This window comes from Podarcis erhardii (assembly GCF_964252035.2).
Source record: "Podarcis erhardii genome assembly, chromosome: 1".
In the NCBI taxonomy this organism is placed as follows: domain Eukaryota; kingdom Metazoa; phylum Chordata; class Lepidosauria; order Squamata; family Lacertidae; genus Podarcis; species Podarcis erhardii.
In genome coordinates this window covers 81,151,477-81,169,946 of record NC_138497.1, presented here as the reverse complement: position 1 = coordinate 81,169,946, position 18,470 = coordinate 81,151,477, and the positions used below count along the sequence as shown (strand labels likewise).

Here is an 18,470-nt window from a genome sequence, read left to right as displayed (position 1 = left end):
GATATAGATAACTCCATCCATTCCTTAAGCTTATGAGGAAAGTCACGATTCATACAGGCTGGCCCCATTTCCTTTGCAGAAATGGGAAACCTTGGTCTGCATGAAGAAGGCAGAAGTCTTGAGCAGCTAGCCTACCCCATCTCTCTTATTTACAGCCAAGTTGATAAATTATGAAGCAGAATTGCAGATCTTCATATTACAAAAAATAGCGCTTTCGAACTGCAGCTTTCAAAAGGCAGGTCAGGTCTCTGTGCACCCTCCCCCAATCCTAACAGACTTTGTTCCCTGCTTCAACCTGTGTTTCATCTCATATACTTTCTAAGTCAGGAGTCAGCAAACTAAGGTCCATAGGCTGGATAAGGCCCAAGGGGCTCTTTAATCCGGCCCGAGGACCCTGCCGCCCACCCGGTCAGTCCCCATGCTAAACTGGTGTGGCGTGGCAGTGCCTTGCCGCGTGGGGACTGACTTCCACGCTGGGTCCGCGGGCGGCTTCGGATTGGCTCCAAGAAGTCTCTGGGCGGGTGGCAACGCTGGCCAATCTGAAGCCATGCCAGGTTTCTTTAGCATGTGGGCAGCGAGGCTTCGGATTGGCCAGCTTCGAGGCCATGGACCAGAAATGAGAGGTGCCACCACCGGCTCTCAGCTGCCGCCGGCTCCTAGCCAATGCTGGAGGAGTTAAGAAAGCAGGAGGAGGGGAAGAGGCTAGGGGAGAGAGAAAAGCCCCCCTCTGCTGGTGTGTGGGGGGGGGGTCCAGCCCACCAGAAGATTTGAGGGACAGTGAGCCAGCCTGCTGGTAGCAAAGTTTGCTGACCCCTGTTCTAAGTCTTCCATCTCAAGTTCACATTTGGAGAATTCTGCTTTGGCATGCATCTGCAAAGCAGAGCTAAAAATGAGGGAGTGGGGATAATAACTGAGCAGTGACAACAAGTCCATTTGTTCTCTTCTTTTCTCTCTCTCACTCTGCAAATCAAATAAACCAGGAACTGCTGAAAACATCAGGTTAAAAAAGGGGAAGTATGTGGGGAGAATGGTTTAAAAAAAGTGCAAGTCTGTTAGAAACAGTGAAGGATGAATGCTGACACAGAGAGAAGCCACATATTTGGAAAGTATACTTTGGATCAGGCACAAGGGGAATATTAATGGGGCACACTGAGACAGTCAGTATCTTTAGGTGGGATTCAATCACATACCAGCAAATATAGGTTGCACACTTAAAAGTGCATTTGGTGCTCTTGCACAACAAAACAATTTCCTTAAAAATCTGAGCCTTTTGCAATAAGCTTATTGACCGTGAAATGCACTGGAAAGTGTGGGATAACACCTGTTTGACACAATGTCATCTAACCTCCCTGCAAACAAATCAGAATCGATGTTTAATAAATAGCTAAGTTCATCTAACCACCCTGAAAACTTTGCAAATAAATCAAGGCAGATGCTCAACAAAAAAGTCATCTGGAAACTACCAACGAGGCACTAACTGTTTACACAGCAGCAGAATTAGGGTGCAAATATCTAACTCTTAGTGAACAAATAAACCTGCTCTGAACCATCTTGAACCAACCTGCAGATGGGGGTTCAAACTGCTTGCATGTAGAAAACTGTATGTTGAAAAGAGAGATTCTAGTCCAACCTTCTCCCTTACATCTAGTTTTCTATATTCTGGGGACTTTTTTGTATGAAGGAGCACTTGATCGTGCAATTACCTAACTGTAATCTGAAGTGGTATAGACTAAACTATGGTTTACCAGTTTAGTGAAATCTAGGCCAGTCTTACCCCCACACTAGGTTTAACCCTGATCAACAACTGGGATATTTCAAAATATAGATGTAACACACAACTTTTTATTGAAATGTATGGTTTCACAGGATCTTAACTGAAAACTAAAAGAGCCAAGATTATTCCAAATTTAGAATGTGTATGGCAAAATTGGCAAGAGTATAACTCTGCGGAAACAAGGTATAATGGTGCCGAAGAAGAAGAAGAAGAAGAGGAAGAGGAGGAGGAGGAGGAGTTTGGATTTGATATCCCACCTTTCATTCCCTTTAAGGAGTCTCAAAGCGGCTAACAATCTCCTTTCCCTTCTTCCCCCACAACAAACACTCTGTGAGGTGAGTGGGGCTGAGAGACTTCAAAGAAGTGTGACTGGCCCAAGGTCACCCAGCAGCTGCATGCGGAGGAGCGGAGACGCGAACCCGGTTCCCCAGATTACGAGACTACCGCTCTTAACCACTACCCCACACTGGCTCTCAAAGACCAAGGAGCAAAGGTAACTTGCCAACTGTTGCCCCCCAAACTTCCCTTATGGGGTCATTAATTAATTCATTTTCATCCCACACTTCCCCCCAAAGGAGCCCAGGGCAGCAAACAGCAAGAGATAGAACAATAAAAACTTTAAAACATCTTTCAGTAAACTTGATGACTTGGATTCCAAAGAAGTGTCGGAAGAAGCAGAGTGCTCAGCAAAATGTTATTTTTATGCTCCTTCCTCCTCTGCCAGCCCTTCTGAAGGATCCTCCTAAATGGAGCATGCTGAGCTGCGGGGGCTGAGGAGGAAAGAGGCAATGCTGATAAATTGGGTCAGGCACCTAATTATCCTTCGTTCTAAAAACCCTGCAATATTGTCTTTATTCAGGCAGGTTTCCCCATGCAAAGTCTAATACTGCTGCGTTAAAGGCAAACAGAAACAAAAGTGAGGGGAAAGGCACCAAAGAAGCACTGCAATGGTTTCTTCCTACAATAGTCCCCACTTTGGATGATGCCACATGATTCTGTTACACTCTTGACTTGCCCTCTGGACAACTAGAGAAGAACCAGCAGAAAAGCGTGGCTCCCAGATACCAGACATGCTCAGTCAGCAAACCCAATGCTAAAATAAAGAAAAGCATTATCCCTTTTGTAAACACCCTTGAGGTATCATTATTCCAGTATTAGGATGGAACAACAGAGTTTGCAATGAAGCACGGCCAAAATCATGCAGCTAGGAGGTTGGGTGACATGCCTAGGAATCCCAGGTTCAAGTTCAAATGCCCTATAGGGCATTCTGCCTTATTTCTGTTTCTCCTACCAGTGTTGTAGGTTGGGTACACCTATGTTTCAGCCTTGTGTCTCATGCAGCAGCAATTCCCTACTCCAGGGATGGGGAGCACATGGCTCTCCTAATGTTTTGTTGTTGTTGTTTAGTCGTGTCCAACTCTTCGTGACCCCATGGACCAGAGCACGCCAGGCACTCCTGTCTTCCACTGCCTCCCGCAGCTTGGTCAAACTCACGTTCGTAGCTTTGAGAACACTGTCCAATCATCTTGTCCTCTGTCATCCCCTTCTCCTTGTGCTCTCAATCTTTCCCAACATCAGGGCCTTTTCCAGGGATTCTTCTCTTCTCATGAGGTGGCCAAAGTATTGGAGCCTCAGTTTCACGATCTGTCCTTCCAGTGAGCACTCAGGGCTGATTTCCTTAAGAATGGATAAGTTTGATCTTCTTGCTGGACTACAATTCCCACCATCCCCTGACCATTAGCCACACTGGCTAGGGGCTGATGGGCAGTCAGAGTCTATCCACAGCCCAGAAGTTCCTCACCCCTGCTCTACGGAGTAGATTCCTAATTCCTGGCTCAAACTGCCAAGAATGACTACTGCTTTCCTTCCATACGTCATTTTATTGTGAACCCAGGGGCTATTTTAAAGGGCCTTTTTGCCAAATGGGCAACAAAGCACTTTTAAACTTGATTCACGTTTGACATATATCCTTTAAAGATACAAAAGTACAAAAACATTAGTCACAAAAAGAAGGAAGGTGAAGCACAACATAATTGGAGTAGCCTAGTTTGAAAGGGCTTCAGTCAGCAACAGTTTTCCAGCGAAGGAAACTGCCAACTGAACAAAATAGCTAAGGTCCAAATTGTTTCCTACAGCAAAGCTAGGAAAGGGGTACTGCATATCAAAAGCCTTTCTTCTCACCCCACATGAAGTCCACTGCCAGCTCTCTGGGAATACTTAAGAGTTGCTTTTAAATGGCAGAAAGTGGCTGCTCTCTCCTTCTCCTCCTGTCCCCCTCCAAGAGTTGTTGGCAGCAACATGTCTGTTCTCTCAAATAGAATTCAGGCGCTGCTTCACAAAACGTGCAAATGATGAGTTTTTATTTTGGAAGGAACACTTTCTAACAAACTCAAGAAAGGCGGGTGGGGAGCAAGAAAGCATTTCCCTCATTGCAAGCGTCTTCTGAAGACAGACTTTCCTCAGGTGCTCATAAAACCCAAAGTTGTGGACTCTCATTCAGGTTAAGGTGGAAAGCTGAAGATGATTTTATCCTGTAACATATGTAAGAGAACCCAGTGCAAACTTTATGAGCAGCTTTCCCAGCTCACCACTGCACATGGGAGTAAATGGCTCTTTATATAAAAAAGGAGCAGTCCCAGCAATACTTTCAAGCAGTGTTCTTATTCTTTCGGGAACAAGTTTTTGCTTCTTCTCTTCCCTTTCTGATGATTCCCCCCCCCCCATCTTCCTTCAAGCCCATCCCCATCTTTTCTGTTGTTTTCATGATGTTAGCCGCTCTGAGCCTGGCCTCGGCCGGGGAGGGTGGGATACAAATATATCATTATTATTATTATTATTATTATTATTATTATTATTATTCTCTTCCATCCTGCTGTGCTGCCTCTCAGCTGCAAACGCACCATGCAACATGTGTCATATCTCCAGATAAATGGCCATGGATGGCAGCTTGTCATTTTACTCCTATTTCTGCCCCGCTTATTTATCACACATTGTTTGAATTGGCTGACCAGTTGGAAGCTATGGACATCAAGACAAGGACACAGATTCACACACACTGTGCTGTGGCTACTGTTAGACTGGATTAGAATTGCCCCCTGCTGCTTATCTCAATGAACTGTCCCTGATTAAGTTTTAAGATATAGTACATCTTCCCTTTGAAGACGATTCTCCCTAAGTGTATTACATCTGCTACATTGTTTAAAAGGACAGAAGTGCTGTCAATGTTCTGACACAAGTAATAACTTTGTTCTCTTAATTGTTTCACAAATGCAGTCTCTGTTTGGGAGCCCTTCAGGTAGCAACCCTAAGCTGGATGTGGACTTCATCCTGCAAATCTAGTTCAGGAGCCCAATGCATATCATCAAGTGTCTTCACAATGGGAAGTATTAAGTCAGATTCTGCCAAAATGAAGCAGGGTGGGTGTAAACGTGCAAGATCTGCATTTTTAACAGGAGGCCCTGGCGGTTTCCTGCAGAACTGATCAGACAGGGCTGTTTCCTGTACAAAAAGCCTGTGGGACACTTTCAGCACAATTCTGCAGGGAGCACACACATCAGAGTGTGTCCCAATGATTCTCATCATCCACTCCCAAATCTGCTAGGAATATGCTCTGTCACCAAGAGAACAAAAATATTCCCTTGCCGATGCAAGGATAAGCCTGCTCTTTGCCATTCTACTAATCCTTGCACTCCAGGCGGTTCGAATCCCCGCGGCGGGGTGAGCTCCCGTCTTTCGGTCCCAGCTCCTGCCCACCTGGCAGTTTGAAAGCACCCCTAAGTGCAAGTAGATACATAGGTACCACTTTATAGTGGGAAGGTAAACGGCGTTTCCGTGCGCTGTGCTGGTGCTGGCTCGCCAGAGCAGCTTCGTCACGCTGGCCACGTGACCCGGAAGTGTCTTCTGACAGCGCTGGCCCCCGGCCTCTTAAGTAAGATGGGCGCACAACCCTAGAGTCGGACACGACTGGCCCATACGGGCAGGGGTGCCTTTACCTTTACCTATGTTTCACTGTACAAAGTCTTGCCTTCTTTTACTAATGTGGAGAGGTAATTAGTAGCTGGAAAACTATACAGCATCATAAAGTTTGCTATACAAACTGACAAAGTTTCACTGCGGCCTTCTGAATACAGGATTGTATTACAGTAGCACCAACTATTAGTAGGGGAACAATGCTGACAGCTTTGTTTTTGGGGGCTCACTGCTGTACTTTAATTAGCAAATCATGTTATTCCTCAAACTTCTGCTTTTACAGATCAAGAGCCTGTCTTGCGCAGATGTTATATACACCCCCCCAATTTGATTCTAAAGCTTAGAACAAAAACAGGAATCTTTTGGACCAGTGCAAAGCTGTTTTTTTTCTAGCCTAATTGCTGTGCAGCAGGGGTGAACAAAAATGGGGGGACCCCACAACATGCAGGAACAAAAGGTTAACTCTTCCCACCTCACCTATGAGACATACAGCGAAAATACCCCCTGCAGCAAATAGGCTTAAAAGTCAGCTCCCATTGACAACTATGGAACCTGCTTTTTAAGCATAATTGTTGTGCAGGGGAGGCTGCAAGAAGGAAAGGCACAGGCCAGAGTTTTTCTAGCCTCATTTGACATCCTTAACTAAAGCTAGCACTGTGGTGCAAGAATGAATGGATGGATGCCTAGACAAATTTTGATGTAAACCCGCATGATTTTTTTTCAGGCACAGGTAAAATGTGCACACTTTGCAACAAATGTACCCAAAGGTTTGAAATTACCATGCTTCTTAATAGCCACTGCTTCAGACTGGATCCCCTTGCACAGAATTCCTCAAATAAGCCTTGCCATGAGAGCCCACAGTATCTGGTTGTCACATGATGCAGGCAGCATCTCTGATGTCCTAGAGACTTTGACAGCATGTCAACAATTAAACCAAGGTCACTGCAGGGTTTTGATGTGCCTCATTTATCTCGTTTTGCCAGCCAGAAAACTTTTCAGCATGGGGGTGGGGGGTGCAATTCCCTTCTCTGTGGCTAATATTTCTGCAGCAAACCTGAGGTCACTGTCCCCTATTCATCAGCAGTGATCAGACAAGCCACTGGCATCCAAAGATGAAGAACTGGATTTTCAGAATTTTCCATTTCCTTCCTAGAAGCAAAATCACTTACTTTAAGCCTCCCTTTGCAATCCTGAGCATGAGGGCATGAGAGTGCCAAAGCTGTTTCTTCCCAGGAGCAAACAGCTTACTGTGTATTGTAAAACTCATGGTCCTCCTCTCAAGCCAAACACCAAGAGAGTACCAAACTGCTCTTGAATAGAGCCCCTAAGAATTCCAATAAAATCCTGGGGACTAAGTCTATTGCTACACACTGGCACTTAAAAAGTGATTTTGACCCTCTAAGATGCTCCAGTTGTTCTGCTTTCCAACTTTGTGAATTTATGAGAAAACACAAAAGAGGAATCCAATGTATATCCCAGCCAATTTAGGCTTTCTATTCACAGTGTGGATTGGTTTTAATGCTTAAATGAGTAGCAATGCCCTCAGAGGAAAATAGGCAGCACATCTAACTAGGAATTTAATCAAACCGGAGGCTCATAAGAAACATCTTCCTAACGCTCAACTAACTGTGCTGCCCTGTATCTTAAACCCATCCTCTGTCCTGTATATCTGCCCTTAGTGGCAAAACATGAAGTTATTCCAAGTACAGGTCAGTCAAGGTTCCACCTGGGACAGTCCTTTCTCCCTTTGGCTGTGTACACACTACCTGCTTAAAATGCGGCCAGGTCCTTTGTTTTTCTCAATTCGGTCTGAAGCTGGATTGTTTTCTTTTTTTATGGGGTGGGGCACGTAGTATTAGGAACCGAAATGATTTGCGGCTTGTGTCCTGCCTACACCACTTCCCAAACTAGCTGTGGGACCGCATTGCATGCAAAGGAAACGGGAGTCTCTGTCTGTAAAATGGGGATGACAGTAGCCTACCTTGCAGGGTTGGCGGGGAGGCTGGGTTTTTAAAACGGAGTTTGGACGCTAAAACTTCTAGAGACAGGGTTATTAACGCTCTCCGGCGTTGCGGGAACTAGACGGCAACCCGCACCCGGCGGCATTGCCTCGTTCCGGGCAGCGGCATCCCAAGCGTCCGGGAGAAAGTTTGCGACCGGCAACGGGGGAAGGCGAGCGGGAGGGAGGCCGCGCAGAGCCTCGACGGCGCCCGGAAGGTCCAGGGAGTCACCTCGCCGCCCGCCCCGACAGCCGCGTCTTCCCTCCGGCGGCGGCGCCAGGGCTCGGGACCCCGTCTCTCCCTCCCTCCCTCCCGGATCCCGCCACTTTCCCCCGCTGCCTCCCGCCGCTCCTTCCCTTCCCGGGAGACGCAAGAGCGGGCTGCAAAAGCAAGCGGCGCATTCCTTCCCCGAGGTGCAGCCGAAACAGACAGAGGACAAAAGGCCAGGGAAAGTGCCAGGGCCGCCTCTCCCTGCCTCCGCATCCCGGCTGGAAACGGGTCCCCGCAGGAGGGCTCCCCACCTACCCTCGCCACATGCTGCCTCCGCTGCGCTTCCAAGGACGTGGCCCGGGGAGAGAGAGAGAGAGGCTCACGAGGAGGAGGAAGGGGAGGCGGGCGCAGCCATGGAAGTCTCGGGGAGACGGCGATCGAGCCGCCTCTGCCTGCGCTCCTTCCCTGCCAGCTCCGCTGCTGCAGTGGCGGAGAAGCCCTTCCAGGCAACTGCTCGCCGGCGCGTCTCTGCAGGGCGGGGGGGGGGGGGAGTCAGCCGGCGGGAGGGGTCACGTGACCTCTCGGGAGGCTCTCCTCTTCGGCCCCCCCCCTTCCACAGCGCCAAGATGCACGTGCACATCCAGCTCGCCGGCGAGTCACGTGACCGCCCCCCCCACAACACCCCCCCATCCATTCACTCGGGTTCTGCGCGGCGCCCCAGCGCGGGCTGCCCCTCCCTTCGCGTGGGCCTCCTCTGCGTTTCATTCGAGTGACGGGGCCGCCCGGCGTGACTCTCTGCACAACCCCCAATTCCTTCTTTCCACGCCAGCCCTGCCAGCTGCCAGCTTGGGCTTTCTTCCCGGATTCAGGCATTCTCGCCAAGATGCGCCCCCCCCCCGCCTCCTCAGCTCTTCAAGCGTCTCGCCTTGGATGCAGGACCAGAGCAACGGAGGGAGGAGACGTGGAGCGCATAACGCTAGCTGCGCGGCTCTAGAGGATTGCTGTTGAGACGGAGATACTGGGCGCAACCGAAGTCCTTATACAAACTCTGCCCGGACACTTGGGAGAGGCTGTGTGGCTCAGTGGCAGAGTGCCTGCTTTGCGGAACGAAGGTCCCGGGTCCAGTCTCAGGCACGCCCTGGTGGGGCTGGGAGGGACCCCTGCCTGCAGATCTGCCAGTCAGTGAAGACCCTAGAAGCACCAGTGGTGACTCCCTATAAGGCAGCTCCTACTTACTAGCCTGGTGCCGGAGTTGATGGGCATGCATGTGCCACGTCTTCTGATCACTTATTCAGGGTGGGGCTTACCTGCCCCTTCCCCAATATTTTATTCAAGTTGGCACCCCTGGCTGGAAACATTGGCATAGCCAAGGGGCTGCAGCTACCCACCTTAAATCAATCAAAATCAATACAAATCTGAGGTCCCCCACCAACAAAAGCCTGCCCCACTAACAAAAATATGGGCTAAGCCCATGGCTGGAATTATGGGTAGAAATAATTCATGGACCTACACACACCCCTCTCCTCTCTCCAATTTTAGGCAAACTGCCCTCTCATAGCCTTATAAATACATTGGGAGGGGGGTCACCAAAGGAAAGGGGCCAGTCTCTCTCCACTGACATAATTTGAGCAGTTTTTATATGATGACAAATTGCTTTAAAATGTTGCCAAACCCTGAGCCTTTAAGGGCAGCGTGGCTTACCAATCTTGGGCTGTTTACTCCGAAGAAAGCTCCCCCTGACATCGAGAGCAATTGCTCAAGTGTGCATTAAAGCAATCTGAACAAATACATCTATGTAATTGGATTTCAAGACTCTGAAGGTCAGGGGCCCATCCCTCACATTTTGACTTGGAAGTCAGCTTGAGTTCATTGGGAACAGCTTTCAAGGAAATGTGCGATGTGACAGGCAGTCTTACAGCCCCTGCTTCAGTGGGGAGGCAGTTCAACAGTGTGTCAGCAAAGCATGACAGGCTTGCTATACCTGATTCAAAATGTTCAAGGTCTCAGGTGAGGGGAAGCACTCAAATGAACACATTGTTATTGTCATCCACCATCACTATGCATGGATTTTCAGGTTTATGTAGGCGAGATATGTTGCTGTTAGAGAAATAATACACCTTTATATTAAAGCCCTACTGAAATGTGACAAGAAATTGATGTTATAGAGCAACTTCTTCCCCTTCTTCACCAGACCTAATAGAGGAAAGGGTCTGTTTCCCTGGAATTATGCTTCACAAGTATTTAAAGAGGAAGTTATCTATAAAAGCTCTTGCCGAAAGTACCGTACATTTGAAAAGTCTTTTATGGTGGCATAGCCTTTCTTTCGCTGCTGAAACATACTAAAATTCAGGAAAAGAGTGGCTGTAATAATGCGTTGGATCAGAACCATGTATTTTTCATGCATTTCCACAGGACTGTAATGTAAAGGCACATTATTTTCCTGGCCTCCTTAACAGCAAAAATGACATTTGTTTCTCCTATATAAACACCACACACACTGATGATGTATAATAATTTTTTAAGTGTTCCCTCTGTTGCCCTTGAATATTGTGGTAATAAAGAGAAGCAAGTAGGGAGGGAAGAAGAGACAGATATGCTATGTAAGCAACAGACTGTCTTTGGCATATCAAGATGTCCTTGAGGCTGGGTAATGCTGATGTCTTGTCTAGATGTAGTTTCATGGAAAGCCAGAAGCAAATGAAAATGTCAGGTTTCTCTCTCTTGCCTTTAACTCATAGCTGATTGTCATAACTTCTTCCTGCAGCATGTCACTCCCATTGGACAAATTCAGAGTTATTGATGAAAAAAAATACATGCTGCCCCCTTAATCCCATGCTCTTCAAAAACAAGGTTCCAATTGCTGTTGCATAAATATCAGGTGAAACAGCAGCAGCCCATCCATGGCAAAAGTGGTAAAAATTAAACAATAAAATGAACCATCAGGATTCTGAACTAGATACACCTTTGGTCTGATCCAGGAGGGTTCTGAAGCTTTCATGTTCATATATTAATATCAAAATCCCATTTCATTCTAATGCATCAAAACTATATAGTACTTCAGAGGGTCAGCAACACCTGCTACACTCAAATGCAAGTTCATTTAACTTTTAAAGTAAGACCAGACTTACTGGGCCATCCAGCCCCATCTTGAACGGTAATTTTAGATAGCAGCTTTTAGCAGCATGGGGGCTCCAATTTTCCTGCCCCAACCTCCACTAACTTTCTGCATTTTAGGACAAAAGAAAAAAAAGATGTCCAAAGCTGTTAACAGGTCTGAAGAAAGTGGCAGATTTCTATGTTTCTTGCTTCTTGTCTCATGCATGTGAACTCATTATTATAAAGCCCAGAAGTTCCAGCTACCAAATCTTACTCCTTGGCCCAACAAGCATGCATAGGATTGCAGTCCTTATCCTCTTGGTAGCATTTTAATCCAGGATGATGACCGTAATTCCGCAAGCCCTTTTATGCCTATTACATGGATGTACAGTATGTGAGTGGTGTGTTTCCCTTTATTTCCCAAACAAATTCCACAAGAGGAATTTACAAAGCCATTCACAGTGTTACATGGGGGTAAAAAAATCTCTTGCTGATTGTATGGGTGTTCTCCAGATTAGGGGCCCTGCTTCTTATCCTACCATTAGTCACTAATGATAAGCGGGCATGACAAACAACTGTTTCTCCATCTTTCTGACACCCTTATAAACATTTTGAAAGCTATAAACTGGTTTCTCCCCGAAGTCCTTTTCGGTAGGCAAAACATACCAAGTTTGTGTAATGTTTGCTCCTATGGTTTGTCTCTAAGTCCTTTTATTATCCTCGTAACTCTGCCCAGAATCCTTTCCAGTTTGTCAACATCCTTCTTAAATTGTAATTCCTGGAACTGAACATCATCCTCCAGATAAGGTCTTTCCACTGTGAGCGTATGAGGTTGTTCGACGTTGTGCAATGCCAACTTGAGCCAAGTAAAAATGCATTGTTTAACTAGCTTGGGGGAAAGGAACAAATGTAGAGTGTGTTGCAGCCAGTTCACAGGTTGGCAAATCTAGCAATTCCAATATGTTCAGTGAGACTCACACATGAAATTACTGCTGTATGTAGGAACTGACATGCAAATTCGGCATTTACACAAATATAAGCCCATTTTCCATTACCCATGTTGAGGTGAAAGAGTTATGAAAATTTGGACATTGTATAAGTGTGCCCATATGCCCTCAAATCACTTCAACTAAATGTGAGCGGAACTGTTCTGTTTCACTCAAATTAGTTCACTAAGACAATGGGAATTTTTCCATCCAGAGTCTGACAAATAATCATTTCAGATTCCAGAACAAAAGCGCAGCTCAGAACAGCTGCTGGCCTTTTTTCTAATGTACGGAAGCCTCATGCTTAGCTTAGGACTGGCTGGTATCCTTGACCTGAATCATCACAAGAGATCTTTCCATATGCACAAAGTCTCTTATACAAAGAAAGCCCAAAAGCATGTGTGCTTCTTCCCCTTCCAGGGGATTTTCTGGAACCACCACCAGATTCCATAGCCAATTTGTTGAGGAATCTGTCCAAGATGGGGAATCTGCTAACTAATTCCAGTATGTACAAAATTTGGTAGCATCCCTACTTGCTGTGCAGAGTGGCAATCACGAGTACATAGTTTTGCTCTACTCCATATAATGAACTGTCAGCTTTATGTGAAATGGCCACCAGGAGCCATGTTTTAAAATGGGAAAGTACAGACTGCAGCCTTGCTAGTGACCCAGTAAAAGGTAAAGGGACCCCTGACCATTAGGTCCAGTCGTGAAAGACTCTGGGGTTGTGGCGCTCATCTCGCTTTATTGGCCAAGGGAGCCGGCGTACAGTGTCCGGTGGCCAGCATGACTAAGCCGCTTCTGGTGAACCAGAGCAATGCACGGAAACGCCGTTTACCTTCCCACTGGAGTGGTACCTATTTATCTACTTGCACTTTGTGCTTTCAAACTGCTAGGTTGGCAGGAGCTGGGACTGAGCAACGGGAGCTCACCCCATTACGGGGATTCAAACTGCCGACCTTCTGATCGGCAAGCCCTAGGCTCTGTGGTTTAACCCAGTACAAACTGACAAAAGTGGGAAACACCTGACAAGAGTTCATATAACTTTATTTGTATTCATGCATATATTAATGCTTTAAAATGGTGACAGCAGGGTGAGTCTGGCTATCAAAGACAAGGCGTATGTCCTCAGGTTAAAAAGAAAAGAATGTTGCTAATGCAGGATGGAAAGAATTCAGAGACAGACAAACAGACAGACAGAGCAATCTAGCCAATAGCCGGTTGTGTTACAGACCCAGTTCATGGAAGCAAAATAATAATAATAATAATAATAATAATAATAATAATAATAATAATAGTAGTAGTAGTAGTAATAGTAAATTTTTATTTATACCCCGCCCTCCCTAACCAGGATTGGGCTCAGGGCGGCTAACACCAAATATGAATTACAATAAAACGTAATAGAAAAACAACAAACAAACAAACAATTAAAATATGGCTTAACATGCAGCTTAAAATGCAGCCTCATTTTAGTATGTGCCATGCATCCTGAGCCAGCACCTAATGGTCTACAAATCACTTTATCATCATCATCATCAACAACAACAACAACATTATTTAAACTGAAGCCTTAGGAATAGCAACACCCCCACCCCCACACAAATTGGCTTCAAAACGAAAGCAAGGAAATGATAGCTGAGGGAGAAGGAATGTGCTAATGAAAGAACTTCCAGTGGGATAGCTGGGTGAGTCTGCTCTAGCAAAAACCACAAAGCATCTTCCAGCACATCTATTACAAGCATTTTATTTATTTACGTATTTCTTCACTACCTTTTAAGTCATGGCCCTAACAAGGCAGTTTAGAGAACAACAATATAATGAAAGATGTGAAATGCAAGGAAGTCCAAACAATGTTAAAATGTCAGCATAGAAACTAAGGCATCGCCTATATAATTTAAACATGAATCAAACAGCAACTTAAGACTCAGATATATAGCATTAATGAACTAGAGTCCACTTCATCAAACACTAATGGAAAAAAATACTTCTCAGTTGCCTGTATCAGGAGGAAAAAGGAAAAGTCCCTTCACTGTGCAGGCCATTTTGCCAAAACCAACTCCAGAGCAGTTTCAGCTGTGCAGCTGGAGGAGCCAATCGATTGCAATAACATATGGCTGGGGATTTAAATGGCACCAGACCCTGACTGTGGCTCCTTCCCTTCTGAAATGCATAACGGTCTGGAATGCAGGATCCCTTCAGACGAGTGCTGAGACAGCTTTAATTGGCTCAGCAGGAAAGACTGGAGTTTAGAGAAATAATACCGCACAGGAAATAAACATGGACAGCAGCCGAGGGGTGGGGGGAGAGGGGTTTCAAATGGAGGTTAGATGGAAGGTTAGATGGTTGTGATTTGAAGCCTTTGTGACACATGAGCTTTAAAGAAAGCTGGAAAGCCTGCAAGCATGAGGTCGAGAAATTGGTAGGTGAAGCCAAATAATTGCGTATGTGGCCCCAATGCTCAGGGTGGCTTTTCCATTTTTTTATATAGATTGGGGTGGCTAACAGGTCATAGAGCGGGAAGGCGATCCAGGCCAACCCTGGATGCAAGGCAGCATCCTAGGAAGGGCTGCAGCTCAGTAGCAGAGCATCTCTTTGGCATATAGAAGGTTTCATGTTCTACCCCTGACATCTCAAGGTAGGGCTGGAAGCAGATGCCCCCGTCTGAAATCCTGGAGAGCCAGTCAGTGCAGACAATACTGAGGCAAATGGATCAGTGGTCTGACTTGGCACAAGGCAGCTTCCTATGTATTTTTATGTTCCACCCCTGGGCAGATGGCCATCTAGCCTGCACTTAAGTAATTCCAGCTGAAGGAGAAGCCACCTCCTTCTGAGAGAGTCTCTTCTTCCACCATCAGAGAGCTCTTACCACTGGGAAGTTTATCCTCATGTGGCAGAGGGGCCTGAACTGTGCCCTCGTGGCCTGTAGGCACATGATAAGGGTCACGTGCTCAAGCTATCTGTGTAGCCCTGCATGGTGTCTGTATGAGAGGCTACTTGCGGAGGTCTCTTTGAGCTCCTTGAAAGATGTTTGTATTATATTGGTCTTCTCTGCAGCCTGGGGGAGAGAAAGGAGGTCTAACCCAGCTCACTGTTCTCCACTCTTGCTCCCAGCCACTAAACTAAAACACATTTTTAAAGTTAAAATGGCAGATTTTAGGGGGTTTTGGTGAACCACAAAAAAACAACCTCCAGGGGGGTGGATACAGCCCCCAGGACACAGGTTATCCAACTCTGCTAGAGTGTTTTGACAAGCAGTTAACAGCTATGCACAAGTCACCATCCCATCACTGCCCTACTGAAATTCTCTCTCTCCTCACCTGTTTTATTATGGGGTTAAAAAAAATGCTGCATACTTTGTCTTTGGTTGACAACCCCTAAAGGTCATCACCTCAATTCTAAGCTAGCATCTGCATGAATCTGGAGCAATTCAGGAACTTATTTGGTGCCCAGAAATCTGCCAGTGGAAACAGTTTCCATGTTTCTTACACATCATATAAGTTTGGCACCCCGTTGTTTTGTGGTTTGCAGATATTGCTGCCTTTGCATGTAAGCATCCATTGATGGACACTGTTGAAGCTAATATTTAAAATAATGGCTGGGAAGCAATAACAACTTGTCAGCAACCAGATTATCTCTGGCGGCTTAGTTATGCGAAACTGTCTGTCAAACAGCAACTATGGCAGATAGAGGCTCCGTATTTGTTAAACACAATAGCCACTGATGAAAGGCAGGCTAGGATGTGATAAGCTTATCACTTGATTACTCCCACGGCAACCATCTTAAATGGCGGCAAGGTTTGTAAGGCAACGAGAAATTGTAAAGTGTGGAGATTATTATTATTATTATTATTATTATTATTATTATTATTATTATTATTTCTACCCCACCCATCTGGCTGTGGGCGGCTTTCAACAGAATATTAAAAACTGAATAAAACTTCAAACATTAAAAACTTCCCTAGCAGATAGACTGCTAGGACTTTCATGAGCTGATGATGAAGATAGGCTAGTCTATCTTTTGCCCGGCTAGTGCCCTCCCATCAGCCTCAGCCAGCTTGGCCATTTTGGCTGGGGCTGATGGGAGTCATAGTTCAAAATGTGTGATGGGAACCAGCTTGGCAAAGGCATCATGCCAGTGCATTATCCTCCAGAGTCAAACTGCCAGGACCACAGCTGTTTGATGTGTACCTGTGCCCGATTGTCCCTCCTATTTTAGTCTTCTGGTTGCTGAAAGTGATGAGGTAAATTTATTTATGATGTTCTCCTGTACAGCTTGTATTTTAAATTCTTTATGCAAGCCACTCTGGGATTGCTATTGCGATATAGAGCAGGTAATAAATATTTTAAATAAACATGAACGGATTAATAAAGAAAGGCATGGTCTCTCCACCAGTGCCCCTGCCAAGATTCACACACAAAGACACTTGGAAAGAGCACTTTATTTCCCTCTCATACCATTTTGCCTCCTTTAAAGTTCTAGCTATAATCCTGCCCACCCCTCCTTTCTCTGTGTTGCCTTTTGCTTTCCTTAATCCTTGTCTCCATACACACACCATGCCTCTAGTTGGTTCTGGCTCAGAACACTGCCCTGTTTCGAGAGTGGAGAACAAAGCTAGCAGCAAGGAATGAGGAGGAACCTCCAGGTTTAACAGGGCTAAGGGAACGATGATGCAGATCAAAATACAGAGTTCTTATTAGGGGCACACGTGTGACCTTGCTTCCCCACATATCTCCCTTGCTGGCTCAGAAGAACACATAACTCCAATCTTTGCTACCTCCAAGGACCAGAAAAAAAGGAAACGAATCATCAGCACAGAGGGTGCTCTGGTAACTTATTAGTCCATGTAATAATTAACTCCCAGATCTTAAGCCATCAGAGTAGAAGATCCACAAGTTCAGAAGTGCAGAAAATTAAAAATTAGCAAAGTGAGAACCGAAAGAGTGAAAGCTCTGCAGAATGCTCAGGTTGTTCTGCTTTCACAGAAATGCTGGTGACAACTGGGGTCTCACAAAGTCATCATTGAGGATGGAAACTATGGAAGTGTAGAAATGAAAACATCCAGGTGAATTATTTGAAGATTTGATGGGGGATCTGTGGGAGAGAACTAGCATTCAAGATGCATAAAGAGGGCCATATCAGAAGTGTATCAAATTAGGTCTGGTGCAGAGAAAGTGGGCAGTGACATCTTTTTTCCCCTTCCTCATGCTAGAACCTGGGGCATTCAATAGAGTTATACAGTGGTACCTTGGTTTACGAACTTAATTCGTTCCAGAAGTCCGTTCTTAAACCAAAGCATTCTTAAACCAAGGCGTGCTTTCCCATAGCAGCGTGGGACTCAATTTACAAATGGAACACACTCCACAGGAAGAGGAACATGTTCTGCTTCCAAGGCAAAGTTCACAAACCAAAACACCTACTTCCGGGTTTGCAGCGTTCTTAATTCAAGTTGTTCATAAACTAAGCTGTTCTTAAACCAAGGTACCACTGTATGTTGGAAGATTCAGGACAGAGGTAATGAAGTCCTCCCCACAGTGCATAAATTATGGGATTTGCTACCATAATGTTTAAAACCAAATTCACCATCTACAAACACTATCTGCCTCACAGAACAAAAGTCTGCTAGAATCAAAAAGTCTTCAACAGCCGGTGAAAGAGAATGAGCCTAAGGGCTGGGCTACATTTCTGCTTGACCCGTGCTTAGAAAGCATGGGTCCAAGCAGTTTCGCCTTCGCCCTGCTGCTTCCCCCAGAAAACCCGCTCTTTGGCACAAACAGCAATCCACAGAAAACCCAGTTGCTGTTTGTTCTGATTCAGCACTAAACTGTGGGTTTTCCTGGGGGAAAGCAGGGGAGCAAAGCAAAGTGTGGATGAACTGGGTGGGTGGGTGGGTGCGCAATCATAGCTGTAGCTCATTGGGAGAGCATCTGCATTGCATGCAGGAGGTCCCAGGTTCAATCCCCAGTATCTCCCTTGTCTGAAACCTGGAGAGTCACTATTAGCCAGTGTAGACAATACTGAGCTTTATGGCCCAATGGTCTGACTTAATATCAAGCAGCTTCCTATAGTGACATAGTGATCACAAGATGTAGTGATGGGCATCAACTTGGATGAGTTCACCTAGGGATTGGATCAATTTGCAGAGGATGTTATCAATGGCTCTTAGTCATAACGGCTGTGTACTACCTGCAGTATCAGAGATATTCCGTCTACCCTCTTGTACTGTGGAATACACCAGGGGTTGACTTCAACAGTGTCCATCAGTTGATGGTAAGACTATTGTCAGTGGATGGGGGGGGGAGCAATGTCTGGCCATTCCTTCCTCCTTGCAGCCCTCCCCTAAATCTATTCTAGAGGCCTGGAGAGTCCTAGTTTAGAGAATTGATGGGAGGGAGGGCAGGCAGCTCCAGGGGAAGGGAGAATTCCTGAAAAATGTCC

At 45.8% G+C, this 18,470-nt stretch overlaps 1 protein-coding gene across 5 annotated transcripts in view; it reads right to left on the bottom strand.

The window, feature by feature from the left end:
• The window catches only part of RAB3IL1 (RAB3A interacting protein like 1), a 34,750-nt gene extending 25,883 nt beyond the window's left edge, over window positions 1–8,867 (bottom strand). Inside the window, exon 1 of one of the 5 annotated variants that reach the window (XM_081838743.1) lies at window positions 8,269–8,867. In XM_081838743.1, coding sequence (XP_081694869.1) covers window positions 8,269–8,279 — 11 coding nt within the window. In that variant the 5' untranslated portion in view covers window positions 8,280–8,867. The remainder of the gene's footprint in view (window positions 1–8,268) is intronic. The other 4 variants (XM_081838742.1, XM_081838744.1, XM_081838746.1 and 1 more) reach the window with 4 other exon arrangements.
• Window positions 8,868–18,470: the final 9,603 nt, after the last annotated feature.